Here is a 22,769-nt window from a genome sequence, read left to right as displayed (position 1 = left end):
ACAAGGATTTAACTTTAAAAATAACAAGGATTTATATTTTTATATAAAATAGAATATTTACTTGATACGTTCCAATTTCAAATTGCCATTTCATTTGAGCAATTACGGTTTTGGTCAATCGATCAGTAGCTTGTCTGTAACGTATCAAGTGTTACATAGTATAGAGTAGTACACTAGCTATTTTAGTCTTTGTTATTTTTATTTTTAAATATACTTATGTATATAAATGCATCAAAACACACAAAAACAATTCACCCACTCATAAAATCTTCATCTGTTTTAAAGTATTATATTCGTCATAAAATTTGCACAACCCAAATCATAAAATAGTACTTGTTTCAAGATATTTTATCCATATGTATTCTTATTTACAATTTTTTTCCGCACGTAGTAAACAAGTTGATAGAAAATCATGCAGATCAACAATACGGTATTCATTTTGTTCATATCTATCCAACAATCTAAGTTTAATTATTCTGCATCATGCTTTACACATTCAGCTGGCAGTATTTTGACTTCATGAAGTTAGTTTTACAATCTACCGTACACATATATTAGCAATCCGAAATCATGTCTATCTTTAACAGTTGTGACAATTATAATTTATCATATCCCAAGTTTACAAAGTAGATTAAAATAATATTGATAACTTAGCTCGAGCATCGGTATATTTGCAGAGAGTATATCAGAAAAAGATCTTCATAAATTAGCAAATTATTAAAAAATGAGACTAGCTTACTCAAAATTCAACATGATTGAATAATTTCGTGTATTGAGATATTTCGTACGGTAGGGTCAAGCAATCCCATAAAATAACATACAGATTGTTGCGTTCAACTTTTGTTAGGCTACTACTATACTTATGTACAGGTGTGAAATTGCAGTATTGATTGACAGAGAAATACTAATTACCTGTTCTATATGCATATGCTGATGGTAGAATGCTAAATAACAGAGTTTTCGATTATTTTTTTCATTTCTAAATTTAGCCTCAGGTTCTAGGAAGTACATATTCAGTACTTTGAGCACCGTTTTATAATCACCAAGCACTTTTGATTCCTGAATCGTGATCTCTGCTAATCCAGCTATGTTCTAAAATGTACTTTTGGACTGTGTTACGCTGAGTGTGTAAATTCCAAGAAAATAATTTCAAATTTGTTACACTCATTATTTGTTCATAAATATAAAGATTTTAATTTTTATTATTTACATGGAATGTGACCGTAATTGTTTAGATGTATGTGGCATAATACTCAGCCCATGTGATATATCCATCTTTGTTAACATCATTTGCAGCCAAAACTGATTCGACCAAATTTGACAGTTCAGAGTCGGTGTAGGCCTCCCGCTTCAAATCTGAATCTTCTTCTAAAATTGGTGAACCAAAATTAGTTGACATTATTTCTTGTTATAACACACTATATAATTCATTATCTTGTTACTTTTTATTACTTTGACCATTGTATTTCCCTCAATCCTTTCAGTATTCAGTAATATTTTGCAACAAACTTAGAAATTCATCTGTGAAAGTCTAAGATATTTTTCGTTTTTATTCAAGGAAGGAAGGTTTTTATTTGCGTTCAAATAATCTTTGAATGATATACCTTCAGATTTTAAAGTCAGGCAATCTACGGCTTGACATAATAATTGTATATAAAGGGATATTGAAATTAACAATCCCAATCTCACCTGAACGAATTTATGGTCGTCCAGTGGCAGCAGCTTTTTGCTGTGCCTGAATGAATTCAGGATAATCGATAAAACCATCTTTGTTTGTATCATCCATACCCAAAATTGGGTCAATTAAAGCAACCAGTTCGTCATCTTTGAAGAGCTTTTCTTCAACATGAGGTGCTCCAGGTTCCTTATTGCCCTGCTCTGCGCACCAGAAACCAACAAAGATACGAAACAATGCTAGACATCACTTAAAAGCTGATAACAGTAGTTGTAGCTAAGCAACAAACACAGATTCACATGTGATATCTAATGGTGAATGACAAGCTCGATCACGTGCACTATTAGTTTGGAAATTGCTTAGAAAATTGGCTTGTACAGTGATCATAAATGACGAAATGAATTGAAAATATCCAATATTCGAAAATAATAATATCCACGTTCGATGTTTTTGCGGATTAAAATTGAGTCAGAATCAAGAATTAGTTCAAATAATGCAAGTATACCACGCAGCTAGCCGTAATTACTGAACTAAACGAATTTAATTTTCTGTATGGGATGAACAATGAATGAAAGAATACTTAGTACTCCGTTGAATGTAAAATCAATAATCGATGAGATGTTTGAACATGCAACATGTGATGAACACTTGACAACACTTTAAAAACCGTTATACCTCTTGAACCAAAGCCTTTGTTTAGATACAAATTTTTCATAAGATCTAACAATTGGAAACATATAAAAATATATCAATCTACATACCGTGCCAATGGATAAGTGATTTTATAAGTTCGCAGCCATCCAATTTGTTGTTGTTGTCAGCATCGTGCATCTTGAAATAATGAAACTGTAATTCCTGGTCAGTCATTTTACTGGTATCCATTGGTATGTCTAAGTGCTCTGCTATGTGACTGTTAGAAAACAATAATATCATTAGAATTTTGAAACAGAAGAAAATTAAATGTAAGAAATAATTTTCAAACTTATATTGTTATTAACATTGCAATTTTTTATTTCATACTTACGCTTTCTCATGTTCAATGTTAGCAGCATTGAGAATTTGTCCTGGCTGTGGTGCCCCGTGATGATGACCATGTCCATGTGCCGCCTGTTGTTGCTGTGGGGCATGTTGCATTGGAGGTTGGTGTGGTACTGGGACTTGTTGTACAGGTACTTGCTGAAACTGTAATATTTTAGAACTTGAAAAGACAAACTATCTTGTACCTATTCACAATTAATAAATGAGTAAAACAAGATAACAAACAGTGTAGGTACTTTTTTTCTATAAACTTTCAATACCATAGAACTCTGACTTATATCTCTCATTGACAACGATTCAAAGTGAAATGGGATTGTAACACAGTTCATTAGTGACAGTAAATACCTATAACAAGAAAAAACTGTTTCATCTCCAGATTGCTTCATGGATGATTGAAAATATAAAAGTCTCCAAGTGTATCAAAGTAATTATAAATGTGGAGTAAATGCCATCAAGTGAAACCCAAGAATTTTCGTCTAAATCTGAGAAACCTATCCTCATTACCTGTTGCTGTTGTTGTTGTTGCTGATGAACTGGAGGCTGTTGATGAACTTGGTGGTGCATTTGTTGCTGTTGATGAACTTGTTGCTGTTGATGAACTTGATGCGGTTGAGGAGGCTACATTTCAGAATTAAATCAGGTGAATAAATGTTGTATTTAAGTGATGTCTAGAATAAAATTGAGGGACTATAATAACGATGGTTATTACCAACCTGTTGATAATGTTGGGGCGGTACTCCTGGTGCAACTCTTTGACCCTGAGAATACGTCAGGCCGCATTTAGCTAATAGAATAGCGCATATTAACACTATCAATTTCATTGTGGATAAATGATCTGAAAGCAAAATATTAGCATTTCTTTCTTAGAACAACAAGAACAATAACATCATCGGATAATTCTAGTTGTTAGGGTAACAGCTGGTAGTAGATCCATGTTTCACAATCAATGTTCGGCCTAGTTTTTTACATCTTGTTGATGGTAGATACAATATCTTAGCAAATATCAGAGTAGAATAAATACGTACTTACCTTTTTTATCTTATGATTTGCGAAAATTTTCTAGCATATGAATTTCGGGTGATTGTCAAGTTAGAGCGCTTGCAATACTGTACTACACAACTTCTTCTAAAGGTTATGTTACGTGCGTCGTTGCCGAAGTCCTACGTTGAAACTATGTTGGGATTGAAACACCGCAAATCCGCTTCTTCGTGCATGAATACTTCACTGACGTGGACCTGTGGAACGTATTTATACCAGAGAGGGGATGAAATTTCTGTGGTATAGCTTCTTTGTGGTATAGTGTATGGGTAACAAAAATGTCACAAGTCCAAATACCGCGCTGTTTGGCAAGAACCACTGCCAAGAACCGATGAGGTATTAAAATTCGACAAACGATCTCTCATTTTTCTCAATCAAAATTTCTAAAATGACCTCTCGTTATCTCGTCGGCTCGTGCCACAGTCCAGATTAGTGTTCGATTTACAAGGGCTCTGACCGTGATAAAACGATAATCGGGTCGAAACCCACGGCCCTTCCTTTGGGAAGCCCCGGGCTTCTCTGCAGGTTCATATTCATCAGTGCAATCACATTTTTATTAGTGCATATTCAGTCTTTAGTCAATGATATAGTTATTATACTTATACTTATTACATTTTTGTCATCATTCATTGGAATTATTTTTCAAGTCCTTTGAGAGTTTATTTTCTCCACTACTGGTCAAGGTATGTCAAATTCAAATTTTAAAGAAATTATTCTATGAATAAGCAGATGAGGAGGATAACCCAACTTACGGTGTAAAAGTGCGAGTCACTTGTATATATTTGTACTTGCTACCGGTGCAAGCATTGATTCAATGTTATGGATAGAAAAGATTAACGAACACATGCATAACCTCACACGAAATGGATTAAATTTCTGGTCATTTTAACGACTAACATATACCATATTATTGTCTAGGAACTTGTAACTTCAAAACTGGAAAACTATTCTTTAGTTGAATGTATTGAACTTCTATTATTTTCCAGGTTATGGAGAGGCAAGAAAGACGGAATCTGCTGCTAGCAGTCTCTAAGCTCACAGAACTTGAAACTGTTCGTGTTTCAATCAAAGAAAGTTTCAAAGGTGCTGCTATAGCTGGAGTCACAACGCTTGTTGGAGGTCTTTTTCTGGGCCCCATAGGATTAGCCATTGGTATTCTAGTTTGTTGAAGTAAATGTAGAATTTTGAAAGATATTTTGTGTATTCATATTTTCTATTTGCAGGAGGCGCAGCTGGAGGATGTACAGCTGCCTACATGGCAAAAGATAAGTTTAGATCGGTACCTGATATAATTATACATGACCTTACACCACAGCAGCAAAAAGAACTTGAAAAAATAGTCCTTGAAACTATCAGATCCTTCCCAATTCAAGATGTAGCTTATCATGCAGTAAATCTAGCCAATGATCCTGCTTTGGCTACAACGGTAGCTATGGCAGTCATCTCTTACTTGAATTCACTACCAGGAATGCATATCATAGATTAGCCCACTGTATCATATTTCTACTATAGCAATTTTCATAGAATTTAACAATAAATAGACAGGTTTATATTAATCATTCAGGAAAGAAGTAATGATATTACGAGAAAACGAGATTGATTGTAAATAGAGTTGTACAGTTATTTTGAAGACATCTATTGTGTGATGTTCTGTGAATGTAAATATTGAGAGAACTCTGACTGGTGATATGCCGATTCCTCATAGCGACAATACGCTATAATTGAGTATCTATTTACCATACAGTTCTTAGCCAAAGGCCTGTGAAGTTATACAAGTATTTTTGAAACCCCGTATCGCCTTTTATGCTAATTACATACGTATAGTTATATTTACAGCTAACACAATAAGCTAGGACGAATATCGCATAGACCGTAATAATGGTAATTTTTCACGGACTCTAAAAACGTAGCAAGAAAAGGTATAGGTAGAGTAGTAATTGAAATAATCTTACGAATGATTTGATCGTGAAATCTCATGTATTGGAAATAAAATTCACATTTTTCAGTACCTGTCTATTAACGATGGATCAAATAATTTCCTCATCCTAGAATTCAATCCTATCTTAAAATTAACAATGATGTGATACTCGAAATGTATAAGAAACAACTAGGTATATCATACAAATAAATCTATAAACTTGAAAAATTCAATGGTAGAGTAAAACGTATTTTCAGTTCATGATTGACTATTAGCATTGCAAAAAAATGCCGAAAATTCTATTCTCTCTTAATTTTATTCTTCCTTGGGTATGTAGTACTCCGGTTCTAAGATCTCTGACTCATTAGCAAAACCTTGGCCCTATAAAACAAAGTCTGTCAGTTGAAAACTGAATTTAAGCTGTATTCATTAAACTCTAAATATAGAATTCAAGGATGCTTACCTCTTCAAAAGCCATGAAAAAATCGTGTGCAACATGTACAGATGAGAAGATGGCCTTTAGGTTACACCTTTTAGGTGGTTCAAAAGCATAATCTATTGCTGACCATGTGCACTCTTTTCCATTTTCCTGTATGACAAAAAATAATGCAAAGGTATAACGACAGAATACTTTCTGAACCGCGACAGTAACCATGTTTTCATTACCTGCATTTCCGTTTGCATACTGATTACTGTGTTACTGACGATTTCTTTTGTAGAATCAGCTTCAAGGACAATTCTTGAACCGAAAATGTTGTGATCATAAAGAACTTTCAGATCCCCCATTCCTATATTTTTCCATGCGATATCCCCTTCTTCTTGAGCAACCAAAGTTGCCCGTTTTTCGAACATTATTGAATGTTCCTCTTCCTCGTCTTCTGCGTAAAGGTCATCTCCCTCCTCATCTTCATTTTCATCCTCATCACGTTCATCATCCTCAGGTGAATCCTGTGTTTCTTCGTACTTTAAAACTGTTGACAGGAAAGAAGCCATGTTAGGTTGAACTCTTGAGTCGAATCAAAAAAAGATCTCTGCGCTAGTGAAATTCGCAAGCTATATCGCATTACTGTAGCTCCTATTTGCTTTGCAATCGAAATATGGAAACCTGTCGATTGGATCAGTTCGAAATGTAAATAGTTACTCATAATAGGTACTCACCTATACTTTCAAGTAATAACGCATTAGCTCTTCTTCTTGCGATCAAGCTTAGAGTATTTGAATTGCTAATCTACTCATTATGGCCAGGCAAATGAAATTGTTAATAGCGTGACTTTATCATTTCTATAACGCAACCCTATAGACTAAATCGCAGAAACAATCATATAATTGACATACAGAACGGAAGAATTGTAGCAAATTGGTGTTACTTTTCGGGTAAATTTGCTGTTGTAATTCACATTCAAATTACATAGTATTTGAATAAACTATAGACCCTGATCATAAAGCAAACAGCAAGCTCAGTGCAAATGGAAAAATAATCTCCACTATCCACATTTAATCTTCGAATTAGATATCTAATTATTTTGAATCATTTACATAACGTGTGTGCGGTGTAATTTCAATACGTTTGTAAAAGACAAATTCATACATAAAACTACTCGAGCGAATTACGAAAATTAGGATAAGTTGATGTGTTGCAAATTTTTATTTAGAGTGAAATAACACTAGTTCTTATAAAGCTGGGTACATCACAAAGCAATATATTTTTAGCAATGGGATTACTTAAAGCTGATAGTATGAAAGAGGGTATATTGATACCGAACATCAGTGGTGTAAAACAGAGCAAGAATAAAATCTAAGAACATTTTTAAATACCAATTATTTCTATACCACCCCTTGACATACTATCGATTGTTGATTAATGATTAAAAAGAGATAGAAAACACAAAAAAAACAAAAAAAAAAAACGTACGGATTGTCAATTATAAAGCACGTTAAATATAAATTGTACATACAGAATTATGAATACGATACAGGTTGAAGCAATAAATGTTCAAAGTCCTTGGATTGAGTGCCTTATAGGTTTTAATAGACTAACTACCTTGGCTGGTGTTCAGTTTCTCTCGTAAGGTTTGTTGAGCCTTATCAATGGCATCCTTGAACTGTTTTGCGAGCTCCGGGTTTTTGAATCGAACTGCTAATTCCTCTAGCACAGGGTTTTCCTCGGCATAATTCATGCCTGCCCAGCACCAAGCTCTATCAGAGCTATTGAGAGTATGAAATTCCTGATCAGCCGTCAGCAAAAAGTTACAAACCACTTTATGCACTTGTTCTCTGCGTAACAATAGACGATAAGAACCATGGCCATGGTGGTGTAATAATTTCATTTCACCAACACCTCTTTCTTTCCACTCCCTAGTTGCAGTTACATATCTATATAGTTTGGCACGCTGGCAAAATTCTAAAATGATAACAGATGTGGTTAAAATTTTATCAAGGCGATTTGCTGCTGATGAAAATTCTCTATGTAAATATTTCCATCCATGATCTACGAACCTTTTTCTTCATCCTCTTCTCCTGTACGAACTTCAATAGCATCAGGTAGTGGAACAATTGGTTCAAAATGGGGATCATGTTCTTCGCCATTATCATGTTCTTCCTCTTGTTCATCAGGTTCTTTACTTTTTACCGGAACTACATTCTGCTGAGTTGATGATTTTGAAGTGGTTGTATTCCGAGATGGTTTTGAACCAAATACTGAAGTACCCGCCCCAGCAAATGAAAAGTTAGGGTCTAAAAAGGTATGTTTTGTCACGTAAGTATACATTGAATATGATTATACACAAATAAGACAGCAGGTATGAAATAAACTTACCTTTCTGAAATGCTGGCTGTTGCGGTGGATTCGCCGCAAGTGTAGAGAAAGTAGCAACATTTTCGGTTGGTAAAAAAGTGAACCTATCCTCTTTTTTTTGCTCGGACACGACTAAATCTGAACCAATTTGACCTAGTGGCGATTCTTTGCTCGCCGTTCCTCCAGAAACTGGAGTAATTGATTTATTACTACCAAACATTCCAAGACCTTGAGTGACTGAACTATTAGTGCCAAATATGGAATTTGCAATAACATCAGTGGAAGATGCTTCAGTCGTTGCACCATTATTGAGGAAAGTTGATTGTTTGCTTGCCACGGATCCAAATTGGGGTGAACTCGCATTTGCCATGGAACCAGTAACTGGAGTATCTAATGAGATGCAGTTTGGTGGTGACAATAATCTGGCATAGGATTCTTCCGATGTTTGAGTATTTCTTGTATCAGCCGGAGCAGTCATATTTGTCACAGTTGTTGCGTTAGATTTTGGAGCTCCGCCAAAGATATTAGTGAATGTGGTGTTTGTAGAGTTTTGGGTACTACCAAATACCGTTGGCGTACCAAAGATTGGCGCAGATGATTTTGTTCCACTGAATATAGATGCAGTTGTTACAGCAGTGAGACGCGCAGGAGTGCAAATTTTGCTCGCTTGATCTTCAAGTGCTTTTATGTCAGATCCAGAATCTGTTTTCTTATCATTTGTACCACCGAAAGAAAATATAATACCGCTGGTTGTATTAGATCCTGGAGTTGGTATAGAGGACGTAGTAGCAGAATTGATTTGACTAGAAGCTTCGCCAAACAGAAAACCACCAGTTTTTTGAGTATTTCCGCCAAATATTAGCGACGATGCAGTCGAAGTTCCTCCAAAGATATTTGTTGAATTAGTAGACGAAGGAGGCCCAAAGGGTATAGAGGCTTGAGTTGAGAAGCCACTACCAGATGTCAGTGTTCCAGTATTTAAGAGGCTTGTAGTTGAGCTGACTTTTCCAAAGACATTGCTCACTGGCTTCTCCCCAAAAGATGAAGAAACCGTGCTAGAGGAACTGGTTGATGTTGGTGTACTGCTTCCAGTGGAACCTAAAGATGATACTTTTCCATCTCCTGAACTAGCAGAACTTAATGCCGACGTTGTTTCAGTAGTAGACACATTTGTCAATTTTGGAATGCCAAATATAATGGGTTTGGTACCGGATGCACTTGTATTTGATAATGGCTTAAGTGTCTCGATACTTGATTCAAATGCCTCTGAATTTCTTTCAGCCAAGCGTGTTTCTGAATTTTTGCACCCTCTACACCCAGGACAATCAGGTCTTCTCTTATAGGCGTAAAAGTTTTCTGGCAACTGAAGTTCCAACGCTGCAGCTTTTTCTTCAGGCGTGACCGATGCTTCATAAACAATTTCAACATCTGAAGATGAAGTGGAACGATTAAACAAATTTTTCTTCATGGTGACAGGCGATTTTGAAGGTGTTTTTGGAATAGGCTTTTCCGAAGGAGTCGCTATGGATGTTTTGGAATTTTCGATGGCAGTTTTAAATTCTTGTGCTATTTCAGGTGTCTTAAAACGACAGGCGAAATTTTCATGAGAAATATCACCATCGCTATAATCAGCAGCATACCAAAGCCAGGTCTTATCATCTTTTGCGGTGAACTCCATATCTGAAGTAATAACGTGATTCAAGCATAACTTAAGGACTTGATCCCTTCTCATTAATAATCGTAGTTTTCCTGTGTCTTTATGCTTGAGAAGTTTTATATCACCCAGTCCACGTTCTTTCCATTCTTTTCCAGTGGCCTCATACCTGAATAATTTTGCTCTGTGACTGTAAAGTACATCTTCGTTTTCTTCACCAGTCTTTACATCAATTTTATCAGGCAACGGAATAACTGGAGCAAAATAAACGTCTTCACTTTCAGCCACTTCGTCTTCGCTTGTTTCACCACCACCGGGTGATTTTACCGGAGATTTAGCTTGGAAATGAAAATCAAATGATTTTCCCGGTGATCCAAACGTAAAGGGTTTTGCAGAATTTTGTACAATTCCTAAGTTCTGAGATCCATCAAAGCTGAAAGGGGTACTGCCGTTGAGAGGCTGATTTCCAAAATTGAATTGAGTAGGAGTAGTAGAATCACCAGCAGCTTTAACGTCAGACTTGGGCATACCAAACGTAAACCCACCGGTAGACTCTTTCGGTACAGTTGGTGTAATACCGAATGAAAACGATGGTGACGACACAGATGAAGACACAATATTAAATCCAACTGTTTTTGGTTTAGTTGGCATAGAAGGATCTTTTGGTGTGTCGCAAGCAACACAATAATTATTCGAGGAACTGTTAACAACATAGCAACCCTCGCATTTCCAGGATCCACTCGCAGGTTTAAAAAGCTGAGAAAGTGGCAGTTTGTCTGGCGAAACCTCAGTTTGAGTAGTTATTGCTGGTGAGTCATTACCACAAGCTTTGCATTTCTGGTTGTATGCATAATTTTTTGTGTCACAGTTGTTACAGTTCCATGTGGTACTTTCAAATGATCCTTGTATCGATGGTTTAAGAGTTACAGGTGCTTGTAGAGATGATGATTTAGCGACATTAGGTGAAGGTGATTCGCAAGCCAAGCATTTATTATTCGCTGCGTCATTTCTAGTGTAACAGGCTTCACATTCCCAGGAACCAACTGCAGGCTTGAACATCTCAGCTAATGACTTTTCTTGTCTGTTGAGATCGACTTTCTGTTGGGCTGTTATGTTGTTTGCATTGGTCTGTGTTGTTGCCGGAATGCGATCATTCACCATTTTCTTTTGTTGGGTTGTTATGACATCGTGGAATTGTGATGCCTAAAAGGAAAAAGTTTCATCATTATTGATTAAAAATACATATTGAAAATGCCCAACTACAATATTCAATTTCTCATAAACCACTGATCAGTGACTGTTTTAAACTCACTTGATCAGCTGTTTTGAAACGTATAGCAAACATTTCTGGTTTGACTTCCCCTTCACTGTAATCCTGAGCGCACCAACTAATGGCTTTGCTGTTACCAGTCATGAATGAGAATTTGAGTTGTGCCAAAAGTGTGTGATTGCAGCAGACTTTTAAAACTTGTTCCCTTCGCATCAGCAAGCGAATTTTTCCAGAAGTTGGTTCCAATAAGATCTGGAAATTAATTAGAATGATTCGTAACCTTCTGAACAATAGATAATGTGCTGATATTCATATTACATTATTTGCATTACCAAACAACTCAAATTACAATAATAAACTATCAAATTCTCACTTTCATTAGCCCAATTCCTCGTTCTTTCCATTGCTTAGAGTCAGTGTCGTATCTCAATAATTTTCCGCGTTCCTCAAAAAGAACAGTTTCTCCTTCTTCACCGGTAATGAGTTCTACAATGTCCGGAAGAGCAATAACCGGAGAAAATTCAGCAGTTGGGACAAATTCTTCCACCTTATCATCATCTTTGGTAGTATTCTGAAGAGAACTTTCATTCGATTTCTCAGGTGTTTCTACTGATTGAACGAAACAAAAAATCTGTTAGAATGATGAGTCATTTTAATTTGCAAATAATACCGAAACACATCGATTGAGATAGAAACACATCGCGAACAAGTAATAGAGCGGATTACAATACCAACTAAACACAAAGCGTTGCAGGCAAGGCAAAACAGGTAACACATGAAACTGCAATGACCACAAGCAAAAAAATTTATGATCTGAGAATATCAATTTTAGTAGATTTGAAAGCTATAACGTATGTATTTTCAACAGTTCACTCAGTATATAAAGTAGTTATGGCTGGTATTCACTGCGGAAATTCAAGATAAGACAATGTCCTGCCGGATGACATTGGCCTATTTGCGCATTTTATTTTATGGTGATGTTTGATTGTGAATTAATCCTAGGAATTTAGGTATCGACCGTTTTTGTCTGTTAGTAAAAAAAAAAAAAGGAGCAAATGGAAGTAGGCAGATTTTGGACAAACACAGTAAATGGATCTACTCAAAACACTACTACTTTGTGAACGTTTTCACATACCAGCAATATTTGCTGCAGCCAAAACATTCGGTGCAGGGGCATGAGGACGCCTCAACGGCATTCGAGAGGGAAATAGTGCAATTGATGTACTACCTATAAAACACAAGCAAACATTCGCAAGTTATTGCATTCGAAACTGATTATTCATTCCTTTATCTCTTTGAAATACAAGAACCACTGTACTTTAACTACTCTCGGACATTATTTGAGCATGAGTATGTAGTGGGAACAGGTGAAACAAAACAAAAAAAAACATATGAAGCATGTATATAGAGTATGTGACAGTTATTGATTACATCAAAATCCATCAGGACATACCATTTTTAGGTGATCCTGTTCCATCGAAATTCTTCAATGATAGTTGAACGGCTTGATTGACGGTGTTAATTCCATCAGATGCAGTGGTAGCTGAGGCAACAGGTAAGCTTGGTTTGCCGAACGTAAATCCAGTAGATTTCACATCGATTGGTTTTGGTGGAAAACTGACTTTATCAGAGACACTGGCTGATTGTGTTGTACTCAGACCACTCGAGGTACCAAACGAAAACCCAGTAGACTTAGAATCGAGAACTTTTGGTACAAAATTGGTTCCATCAGATACAGTACTAGTTGTGGTTGTCACACCAATCGACGTACTGGTTGATACAGGTTTAGTGAAAGAAAACTCAGCAAACGGACTCGGCTTTGGTGGTTCGTTAGATTTTGGTGAAGATTTAACGGAATCGGTCGGTAGTTTCTCTTGAATAATAGGTTTTGTTGTGAAAGAAAATCCCCCGACAACAACTGGGATATTCGCAACTTCTTTTGTTGCACTTACTACCGGAGCAACTTCCGAATTGTTAGATTTGTTGTCAGTCTTGCTGCCTGCCTCTACAATATTTTCAACAGACGTTGGTAGACTAGCTTTAGCTTTATCGAAGCAAAGCTTGAAGTTGGCAGCTTCATCTTCAGTCTTGAATTTGATACATAATTTTTCTAGTTTAACCTCTTCATCAGCAAAGTCGTTAGCAACCCATATCAGTGCTTTATTGTTGTTTGGCATTTTAGAAAGCTCCATATCAGGTCGTAGCAAGTGATTAGCACAAATTTTCAATACTTGATCTCTGCGCATAAGTAGACGAACTTTCCCTTCAGAATTACGAAGCAGCTTGACGTAACCAACACCTCGTTCTTTCCATTCCTTATCAACGAATCGGAAAAGTTTAGCCTTTGCGCAGTACAACATCGTTTCACCTTCCTCTCCAGTTGTTATTTCAATTTCAGCAGGTAGTGGAACAACAGGAACAAAGTCTGGAATTGGGTCGTGCTCCGTCTCGACATACCATTCATTGGAATCATTAGCAACACCAGTTGACAGGATGCTCGAATTTCTACTGTTTTTTTCAGTAACAGACAAATTTGTTGGAATGGTTGTTGTCAATGTAGTAGATAATGGGGGTAAGTTAACAGTAGTTGGAATGGTCGCTTGCAGAGGCATCGAGATCTGATAATTATGTGGAACGTTAGCAGCCTGAGAGCCTGAACCAAGTCTGTGGTGAGCAGGGATAGTTACGCTCAGTGTTGGTTGAACAGTCGGCGCAGTAGTCGGTAGGGTATCGGAGGTAGTAATTACTACGTTAACAGGAGGAGCTTTGCTAGGTGGTGCATCCTTGACATTAATATCATTCTTGGAATAGTCCAGTCTCTGCGTTTGCAGTGGTAATGGTTGATCGGGATTACTACTATGGTCAGGCATCTGATTTGGTAACCTGCCAGAGAAGAGTCCTGGTTGCAGTACATTGTCAGATATTTTTGATATGGAACCAACTTTTGGCTCAACAGCAGGTCGAGGGTACAAGGCAGGCATCGGATAAACACTCGGTGGATATAATGAAGGAATATGTGCTGCAGGATCAGCGAATGGTATCGCTCCTGTATAATATCCTTGCAATGCAGCAGGAGGATAGACGAGAGTAGAATAAGCTGGGTGTCTTTGTGCCGACGCAAACATATTTCCTGGGAACGAAGAAGCTGGGCCTGGGGGCTGGGACGCTGGAGGTGCACCATAATTCAAATCTCCATAATCCTCTTCGCCTAGTACATACAAGTCCTCTTCAAGACTTGGATTCACAGGGACTTGAGAACGTTGCTTTTGAGTTTCTTTCCGTAAATCCGCCACTTCTTTTTTCAACTCTTCCAACTGTTTCACTACAACCTGGTTCGTTTCAAGAAGAGCTTTGTTTTGATCCATTATTGTTTGGATTACATTATCTCTCGAGTGTATCAGCTGACGAATTTGGGCATCGAGCCGCTCAGGACTTGGTCTTGCTTCCTAAATTGTAATGAAAATCAATGAGTATTGGAGACTTAAAAAACGTGCGATATTTTCAGTAACATCATATGGGAATCGTCAAATTGGTTGGATCAAAGTATAAACCTCAAACTGTTTTAAAACTATAACTTACAGTTCGTTGACGTGACAAATCTATAATATCTTGATGTTGGGGCCTGCAAGGTGTACTGGACTGGTTTGGTGTGCGGTGGGTACCTCTCTGAGGTGTATTTAATTTGTGTGTAGTATTACCAAAAGAAGTATTTATAACTGGATGTTCTGTACTGTGCGCAGACGAATAACTCTCGTCAGATATTTCATCGCACTCGTTCCGATTCACTGCGAATGCATTCAGAGAGGGTTAAATGTAAGAATATTTAACAGAGTAAAATACGTCGTTTTTTTCACAACTTACTAACACTCAGCTGAGTGAAAAACTTACGTTCGTTGCGCCATAAATCGGGGTCAATGCGTTTGAGTTCATTTTCTATCCCAGCAATGTGTGTGCAAAGTTCCGAGTTGAGTGGATGTTTTGGATTGGTGACTGGACTGCGTAAGCGATCAAGAGTCAAATAAAAGGCATCTCGTGCTTTTGATAACATAATAATATGTTGCGACCGCATTTCCGATGTTAAACTTTCTCTAGGTAGAGAACTCACAAGATCATTTGCCAGTGTTTGATAGATCTGTAAAAATGATAGAACAAAATATACTTTCCTAAAATATAATACTATCAAGCAACATTATTATGGGGACTTATCATGAAACCAACCTGTCCTTGCTGGAAGGAAGCCTCTGGACACTTCAACACCTGTAATGCTGCGATTGCTTGTTCGTATTGTTTATCTCGCAGATATCTTTGAGCTAACAGCAATCTACCTTCATCCAGAGCATTCGTTAGTTCCACATTATTCATTCCTTTTCTGTTATTGGAAGAAATACAATGTAATGATTCATGTTCCAATTCTCTAGATTAAGTAAAGACGAATTAATATTAACCCTTGATAATCGAACAACTTGGTACCCGTGCTGCGGATTGCTTGATTATTCAGAAGCCTTTCCAGAAGAGGAACAGCAGCAGACCAATAAAGCTCACTACGAGCTTCAAGTGCTGGTATGTTGCTGTGCTCTTCATTTTTCTCTTTTGTTACTTTGACCTAAAATGATCCACATAAAAATTTCATAAAAGCCTTGAATGTGAGAAATTTCTCAAACGGTGCTCTTTGATGTAGACAAATACGCACCCTGTGTTGGAATATACGTGCCAGATGAACCAAAAGACAAGGATGTAACCCATGATTGTCTATACAACGAATAACTTCCAGACCACGTTGCAGAATTTGTCTTATCTCTCCTATCTCACTACCAAGACCCTCCTGTTCACGATACATCTTGTAGGCTGCTGTCCACCTGTTATTACCCATGAAGGTTGAAATTTTGTATGTAGAGTTGAATAGAGTTCAATTAAATCCAATCGTATTAATTGCGACGTCGTAATAGGTGGCAAATATTAGTATTCTAGATATTAATAAATACTGTAATACATTCTGTTGACTGAAAATTGATAAAATAACAAATCTGATCATTTTTAATAGCTACTTTTATATATGCTCGCAACTATGAACTTCGTTACGTGAATCTTATATACAACTAAACTGAGACTCAAAAAACTTTGAAACAACAATCAGTGAATGTTGATTGTAAAATTGTCAAAATTAAAAACACAAGTGGTACAATCTCTTTCGTGTATGATCCAACGGATGCTTATGATAAGTTGTAGGAAGATTCGTTCAAGTAAAGCTATAAAACGTCGTCTCAATATGCGGGAAATCGGCTGGATGTAGAAACATTTATAATACCCACCACTTCTCTTGAGCACTGCTACAAAGTGTGTTGGTGATGTCAGCTGGTAGAGTTGGCAGCCTGTCAGGACTGAAGAACCCACTCCGCTGTTGTTCCTCCATAACGACAGAGGCGCACAAAACTGTCACACAATCATACACATACATACACATACAACCATGCGTTTCCACAAAAATAATACAATCAAAATTCGAATGCGTTCAATATTTTCACCATGTTCACATGAGTCGACTTTTGATATTTAAAAAAAAATTAGATTAAAAAGCTCTTTCATATGAGATGACGGAAATATTATGAATATGTAGCATTATTGACCTTTAGTTCAATTTACTGATAAACTAATTGTGAATTCTAAATGTGCGTCAATAAATTATCATAGAAATGAAAAATAATATAGTGAAACAGTTCTTAATAATTTTGTGTGGGAAGTAAAAGTGATTTCACATTCGGTTCTTTTCATTACAGTTTGATATAGCGTAGTCTGAATTTGACTCATCATTGTTACAAGAGGGATAGTCATATTATTAACTGGACTTTATATTGTTAGTGCCAAGATTTCAGAATTGAGTTGCAAATAAGAATAAAGGATATATACGTATATGCCACACATTCTACTAACCGCCACATTTTCATCCCACTGCCAGAGACTACTTAATGACTAAGTTACTGACCTGCTGCATTCAAAAAAGCATCGATATCCAAACGACTCAGACTATCGGCAGCTGCATGATTCAGATTGTAGACAGAAAACTGCAGCTCAGGAAATACGTGCGAATATTGATGTGGATGAGGACCATTGGAGATATTCCGTTGACTATGATGTGGTCGACTTTTAACACCTAACCAAACTTGATAGTGTAAGGAAGCTGGCCAAACTTCTTCAGAGACTGTAACACATGAATTCGTCATCACTAAAATGAAACATTCAATTCCTTTTCAAATTCTGCTCTAAATAAAATAGAGTAACTCGTTTGATATTGACAACGGGTATTTTTTAACACTAAGTTTCATATACTTCAATTTACTTCATACTTATATACTTCAATATATGCACCTTCGTCATGGTGTTTCAATTCGTTATGTGTACACAATCTGAGTGGAGGATTGGATGCAGGATGATGAGCAAAGTATGATGTTTTCATCAAATTCTGTTGAACTCGGCTAACAAATATCCTCTGCAATTACAAAAGTGTCAAGTAAATTTCTTCAATTATAAATCCAGAAAGACATGATAATGGCCTTAACAATGATTTGTTGTGTAATCAATTACCTGAAAATATCTTCAATTGAACACACGAAGATAAATGAATAATCTGCTTACCTGGTAAACACGCACCCTCCAAGTTCCTGTGCAAAATTTATCAATTTTGTCAAGGAATCTTTTTGTATCCTCCCTCGCGTAGTCCTGAAGTACGTGTCCTTAAAATTTAAACCGTAGTTGTATTATTATTAAATTATTGAACTTTTCTGAGTGCTGAATTTAGAGTTTGTATCAGCTAGTATGCACTGAGTGTGCCACTGGGTATGTAGTATAGCTGTTCAACTGGTACCCTTTGTTAAACAATCCGTTCCCGCAATAGAAAGCGTAGGGAACTCATGACACTTTGATGTCCTGTGTCCCAACACTAGAAACACTAGAGCGTGTACCAGTATAACTAGCCAGAAAAACTAAATTTCTTTTTCAGTTTAGAGTGAATTTGACTCACCCGCTTGACTGCACCTGTACGATGCCTCCCTATACCACAGATTGACTTGAGCTCTACGATGATCCTTGAGTCTTGCAGCCCAGAGTGCTGTAGGATCAGGAGGATTTGCATGTAGAGCACACAGCAAGAGTGGTGAACATAGGCGACCTGCTTCGCTCCAACTACCCTGTTCCCGTTTAGTTTTTCGGAGCAACAAACATGCCAAGTGTAAGTGGAGTTGACCCCACGCATGGGCAAATAGATGCTCGGCAAATGTTGGATCATCTGAATATTGTTTGTGAAGTTCTGCCTCTGTCAAGCTTTGGTCAAAACTGTAAAAACACATTGTATCAATGGAAATTAATGTTTTTAGAGATCAGGAGATATACTGTTTTTACTTGATGTTGCATGACAGTTAGATATTTTTTTGCAAGGATGTAATCGTCATTTTACTAACTTCAGTACAGCTTGTGCAGCTTCAGGAACAGTTTTCTTCGGCCCATCCCCCTGCTCTTTGAGGGAAAGAGCTGCGAACCGTTCCAAAGCAGAAACATACAGAACCCAAAATGCCCAATCAGAACGCTTACTGTCTTTGCACTTTGCAAGCATCTCACAGATGGCCTGATACCACACAATATTGTCTCTAAAGGCATAGGTGGCTTCCACATCCACAGCATGTTTATATGCATCTTCTAGTCTGTTTTTTTCCATATAGTGGCGCAACAATTTGACACGCAACGTTACATCCATTGGTCTGACAGCTAATTCGGCTACAATAATTAGGTACTTATGTTGATTCTGCTTCAAAATATCATGAATCGATTTGGAAAAAAAATTTCATTCAAGTTACATAATATCAAACAACAGATTTACTCACATGCTATGAGAGCTTCAAGGTCCTCGGCATTATCATTAGGTCTATCAGCAGTCAAAAGTTTTTCTTTGAGCTGAAATATAATGGGGTGGTGTCCAAATTGTCTGTCAGCTCGCTCCAGCCAGTACCTCGCTCGGCTCACATCCATGCCCACATTGATATCAGCCAAAAGCTCGCAGACTATTTCATAACAAATAACAGCTATGAACTGGATGTTTTGATACCAAGAAAATCATAACATTTGTGGTATACGCAGCAGTAATTTGACTTTGTGTAACGTAGTTGAACTTGGCATGTTTCTCAAAAACAGAAGGCTTTTAAATTTTTTTTCTAGTTTGACAAACATCCGTCATACATTTAATCTGGTCAGGGCAAACCTTTTAGTAAGATCAGGAATAATAAACCAAAGTTGAAACATAATTTTTTTCTAAGAATTCTGGTATAAATTATTAACACCTAACATTACAGAAAATATCATTTATTGGTTGGTCGCAAGGAATAAAATTACCTTTCAATACAAGGTCGTCCTGTCGACCCTCAATTTCAAGGGAACATTTGTACTCTGCTAGAGCAGCTTCTTTTTGGTCTAAGGCTTCAAGAGTTTGACCCAAGAGTTTGTGTGCGCCAGCGGAATCCTCTCGTATTTCTAAATAACTGGACACGTATCTCCTGGCTGCCTCATAATCACCCACTTGGTAATAAAGTTTGGCAATATTGTAACTTCTTAAATTTCTCTGAAATTCGGTATGAATCTTTTTTAGTTTACCAACAGTTCAACAAACAAAGAACCTTTGTTATGTCAGCTTGTGTTTAACAATAAAGATTTTATACCAGAAACCAATTGAGATGAATAAGTTAGGGAAAATTCGGATTAAATAACAAACGGACATTGTTCCAGAAAATTCGCTGTGCAGGACTTTCTACTCGAGAAAATATAATGTGCTTTAAATTGATACGTTGAGCGATCTTGCATGGATTCTTTCTACCTTAAATTGAGATCGGCATTCAACTTTTATTTATTATTACGTACGTCATCATTTTGTCAGAATGATCAGAAGTAGCATTTTTTGAATTGTGCAAATTACCAAGACCCAATCTTGGGCATTTTGACGCGGCATTAAAGGGAATATATAGGTTATGCATTTACTATATTTGTGTGTGGTTCCGAGTCAAGGCCTTCGGAGATTATAATAAGACATAAACATGTGACATTGTATAAGTCGATAGCTAAAAATAAATAAAAAATGGCTCAGTTAGTTGCAGAATTAGGAGAATGCGGGGATTCAGCAGTATTGCCGCTAGGAAAGAGAACATGAAGATGACTTCTGGCGGGACCATCCACATTGTATGGGCATGGGACGACACGGCGTCGGCAGTAATTTTAGCACGTTATTAACCTCATACCTCATTTTCCTCTTTCAGCTTCCGAAATACTTCCTGTACGTGGCGATCGACACTCTTTTTATCGTGGAACATGATTCCGCAATATTGCGAATTCCTTTTCCCAGTTGCGCCGTTCCGTATAATATAAGCCAATACTTTCTTCTTAAAAAACTGATCCAAAATACCACAGAACTCGCAGTAAGCACCGCCGCCTCCCCGTGCACATCACTTTCAAACGGATTTCTCGTTACAAGAATGCCAGTACTGCCAACCCATTTCCGACTATGAAAAAGAAATTCATTGCAAGGGTAATGATTCAAATCGTTATTTTAGTAACGAACTAGATATATTTTCGGCTTTTAAATTAATCGAACATGTTCAAACGTTAATCCGGAATGAGGGAAGAGTTTTAATAAAATTCAGTTGCAAATCGATATTTCAGTTTAATACAAGTGCCTTGGCTATCCGAACCCATACTTCAGGTGCAGGGTTTTGGTTGAGTTCAAATAAAAGCATGTCTATGAGAAGAACATGTGTGTAAGGACAAAGGAAATGAATTCACTGCTGCAAACGGATTACTATTGATGTTTATGGATATTTGACTGTGCTATTTTAGAAAAAAATTTCCAACCAATAGATACACAATGGAGAAGAATAAGGACAATACTGTCAATGTTCTATATCGAAGCAATAATTTTCTGGTTGTAAACAAGCCTTATGACTTGGTCATAAACAGTAATAATCCTGAATTGAAAGTAATGAATTTGATAGAAATTGAGTAATTTGTAAAGCTATGATTATTTCATGTAGTATTGTCTACTTACAGACAACTTTACAAAAGGAAGTACAAGCCATATTTCCTGAACTAGTGAACCCAGAATTGCGCCATGAGTTTCATTTTGTTCACCGCCTGGACTATGCCACGAGTGGAGTCATTTGTTTGGCTCTAAACAAATATGCTGCTAAGGCTGCCACAAATGCCTTTGAAAAAAGAAAGGCAAAGAAATATTATCTAGCCCTAGTTCATGGTCACATTAATAAGAGACACGTTATCATTTCAGAACCAATTGGTTAGTACCGAACTTTTATTGTAATTCAAACTCAAATGAGACTCAAATGAACTCCACTGTAAGCTTTTTCAATAATATGAAGCAGATATCTAATAACAAATATTCACTAGCATAAACCCAAAGTACATCATGGGTAAGTAGATCCATTGTTGGTAGGATTTGTTCTTATAAACGTTGGTCAGAATTTCTAAAGGGAAAGAAAAGGTTGTTATACATAGGATTGACTTTGTGTCATAGAGTTTTTAAATCTCATTGTATTTTGTGAAATAGGAGATGATGTACGTGAGAAGAACGGAAATCATAAAATGTGTACAGGAGGTAGTGCCTTTTGCGAAAGACCCCGAAATTCCTACACAGCACTGTTGGTACTTGAAAGAGGTACTAGAAATGGGAAGCCAGCGACCAAAGTACTGCTTTGCCCCAAGACTGGTCGTCGACATCAGTTGCGAGTACACTGTTCACACATAGGTCATACCATCATTGGAGATTATACGTACAGTGAGAGACAGGACACAGAACCGCACAGAACATTTCTTCACTCATATAGGCAAAATAATTATATTTTGTTCATAGTAGAGAAAATTTTTTTCATCAATTCAATTCATCCAATTTGAACTGTGAGCTACAATATAATTAATATTTAGTCTTTTGTCAGAGTATTGATACTACTTTACTCTTTATCATTTTAGACTAATACTACAAAATCAAGTGGAAAATCTAGACGTCATCGCACCAGATCCATTCGAGAGTTCAGAGCCCGTTAATCAGTGGGTACCCACAAACTCATTGCAAGTGTTGAATGATAGTGCATTTACAGCTATTGACAAACTCACATTAAATCTGTGCTGACATATTGTCAATCACATCACAATTGTGCACTACATCCACCCCTGACTACATCTCACAATTATTGCAATCATTTTTGAAATGGACAAGCATTAGCCAAGCCAACAGAAACTAAGGTCTAAAGTATATATATACTCTGACGGATAATAATCAAGTAAGGGGTGAATTAGATAGTTTTTGAATTATCTTTTTATATTTTATTGCCAAAAACTGGA

The 22,769-nt window shown here is 36.8% G+C and overlaps 4 protein-coding genes across 14 annotated transcripts; 2 read left to right on the top strand and 2 right to left on the bottom strand.

Moving 5' to 3' along the window:
- Positions 1–7: 7 nt before the first annotated feature.
- Positions 8–3,885, bottom strand: LOC105690550 (multiple coagulation factor deficiency protein 2 homolog). 3 transcript variants are annotated; one of them, XM_020855001.2, is made up of 7 exons: positions 3,743–3,885; positions 3,427–3,548; positions 3,218–3,331; positions 2,700–2,857; positions 2,437–2,585; positions 1,690–1,878; positions 1,168–1,368 (listed from the first exon to the last, which is right to left on the bottom strand). In XM_020855001.2, the coding sequence occupies exons 2-6, from the start codon at positions 3,532–3,534 to the stop codon at positions 1,700–1,702; spliced, it is 708 nt and encodes a 235-aa protein (XP_020710660.1). In that variant the 5' UTR covers positions 3,535–3,548; positions 3,743–3,885; the 3' UTR covers positions 1,168–1,368; positions 1,690–1,699. The 3 variants fall into 3 exon arrangements, with proteins under 3 accessions (XP_012263828.1, XP_020710660.1, XP_020710661.1); XM_020855002.2 differs by having other exon boundaries at positions 2,700–2,851; XM_012408405.3 differs by lacking the exon at positions 1,690–1,878 and having other exon boundaries at positions 8–1,368.
- On the top strand, positions 3,755–5,759 carry LOC105690551 (protein C19orf12 homolog). Of its 4 annotated transcripts, XM_020855003.2 has the most exons (4): positions 3,950–4,087; positions 4,399–4,434; positions 4,738–4,903; positions 4,975–5,759. In XM_020855003.2, exons 3-4 carry the CDS (start codon positions 4,741–4,743, stop codon positions 5,235–5,237), a joined length of 426 nt encoding a protein of 141 aa, XP_020710662.1. In that variant the 5' UTR covers positions 3,950–4,087; positions 4,399–4,434; positions 4,738–4,740; the 3' UTR covers positions 5,238–5,759. The 4 variants fall into 4 exon arrangements, with proteins under 4 accessions (XP_048516267.1, XP_020710662.1, XP_012263830.1 ...); XM_048660310.1 differs by lacking the exon at positions 4,399–4,434 and having other exon boundaries at positions 3,755–3,991; XM_012408407.3 differs by lacking the exon at positions 4,399–4,434 and having other exon boundaries at positions 3,951–4,087.
- On the bottom strand, positions 5,710–20,881 carry LOC105690545 (E3 SUMO-protein ligase RanBP2). Of its 4 annotated transcripts, none has more exons than XM_012408392.3 (24): positions 20,660–20,881; positions 19,764–19,989; positions 19,259–19,435; positions 18,839–19,151; positions 18,403–18,713; positions 18,018–18,115; positions 17,751–17,871; positions 17,368–17,583; positions 16,697–16,817; positions 16,078–16,243; positions 15,833–15,990; positions 15,606–15,756; positions 15,276–15,519; positions 14,967–15,172; positions 12,841–14,833; positions 12,523–12,615; positions 11,761–11,996; positions 11,430–11,639; positions 8,485–11,320; positions 8,166–8,402; positions 7,711–8,070; positions 6,336–6,640; positions 6,133–6,258; positions 5,710–6,050 (listed from the first exon to the last, which is right to left on the bottom strand). In XM_012408392.3, exons 1-24 carry the CDS (start codon positions 20,729–20,731, stop codon positions 5,985–5,987), a joined length of 9,042 nt encoding a protein of 3,013 aa, XP_012263815.2. In that variant the 5' UTR covers positions 20,732–20,881; the 3' UTR covers positions 5,710–5,984. The 4 variants fall into 4 exon arrangements, with proteins under 4 accessions (XP_012263815.2, XP_020710656.2, XP_012263816.2 ...); XM_020854997.2 differs by having other exon boundaries at positions 11,761–11,993; XM_012408393.3 differs by lacking the exon at positions 12,523–12,615.
- LOC105690549 (RNA pseudouridylate synthase domain-containing protein 1-like) lies at positions 20,833–22,756 on the top strand. 3 transcript variants are annotated; one of them, XM_048660308.1, is made up of 5 exons: positions 20,963–21,175; positions 21,276–21,393; positions 21,465–21,708; positions 21,979–22,255; positions 22,398–22,756. In XM_048660308.1, exons 1-5 carry the CDS (start codon positions 21,153–21,155, stop codon positions 22,555–22,557), a joined length of 822 nt encoding a protein of 273 aa, XP_048516265.1. In that variant the 5' UTR covers positions 20,963–21,152; the 3' UTR covers positions 22,558–22,756. The 3 variants fall into 3 exon arrangements, with proteins under 3 accessions (XP_020710659.1, XP_048516265.1, XP_048516264.1); XM_048660307.1 differs by having other exon boundaries at positions 21,255–21,393; XM_020855000.2 differs by lacking the exons at positions 20,963–21,175; positions 21,276–21,393 and adding an exon at positions 20,833–20,946.
- The last annotated feature ends 13 nt before the right edge of the window (positions 22,757–22,769 follow it).

This window comes from Athalia rosae, chromosome 1 (genome assembly GCF_917208135.1).
Source record: "Athalia rosae chromosome 1, iyAthRosa1.1, whole genome shotgun sequence".
NCBI classification, from domain to species: Eukaryota; Metazoa; Arthropoda; class Insecta; order Hymenoptera; family Athaliidae; genus Athalia; species Athalia rosae.
This window is presented reverse-complemented; position numbering and strand designations above follow the sequence as displayed.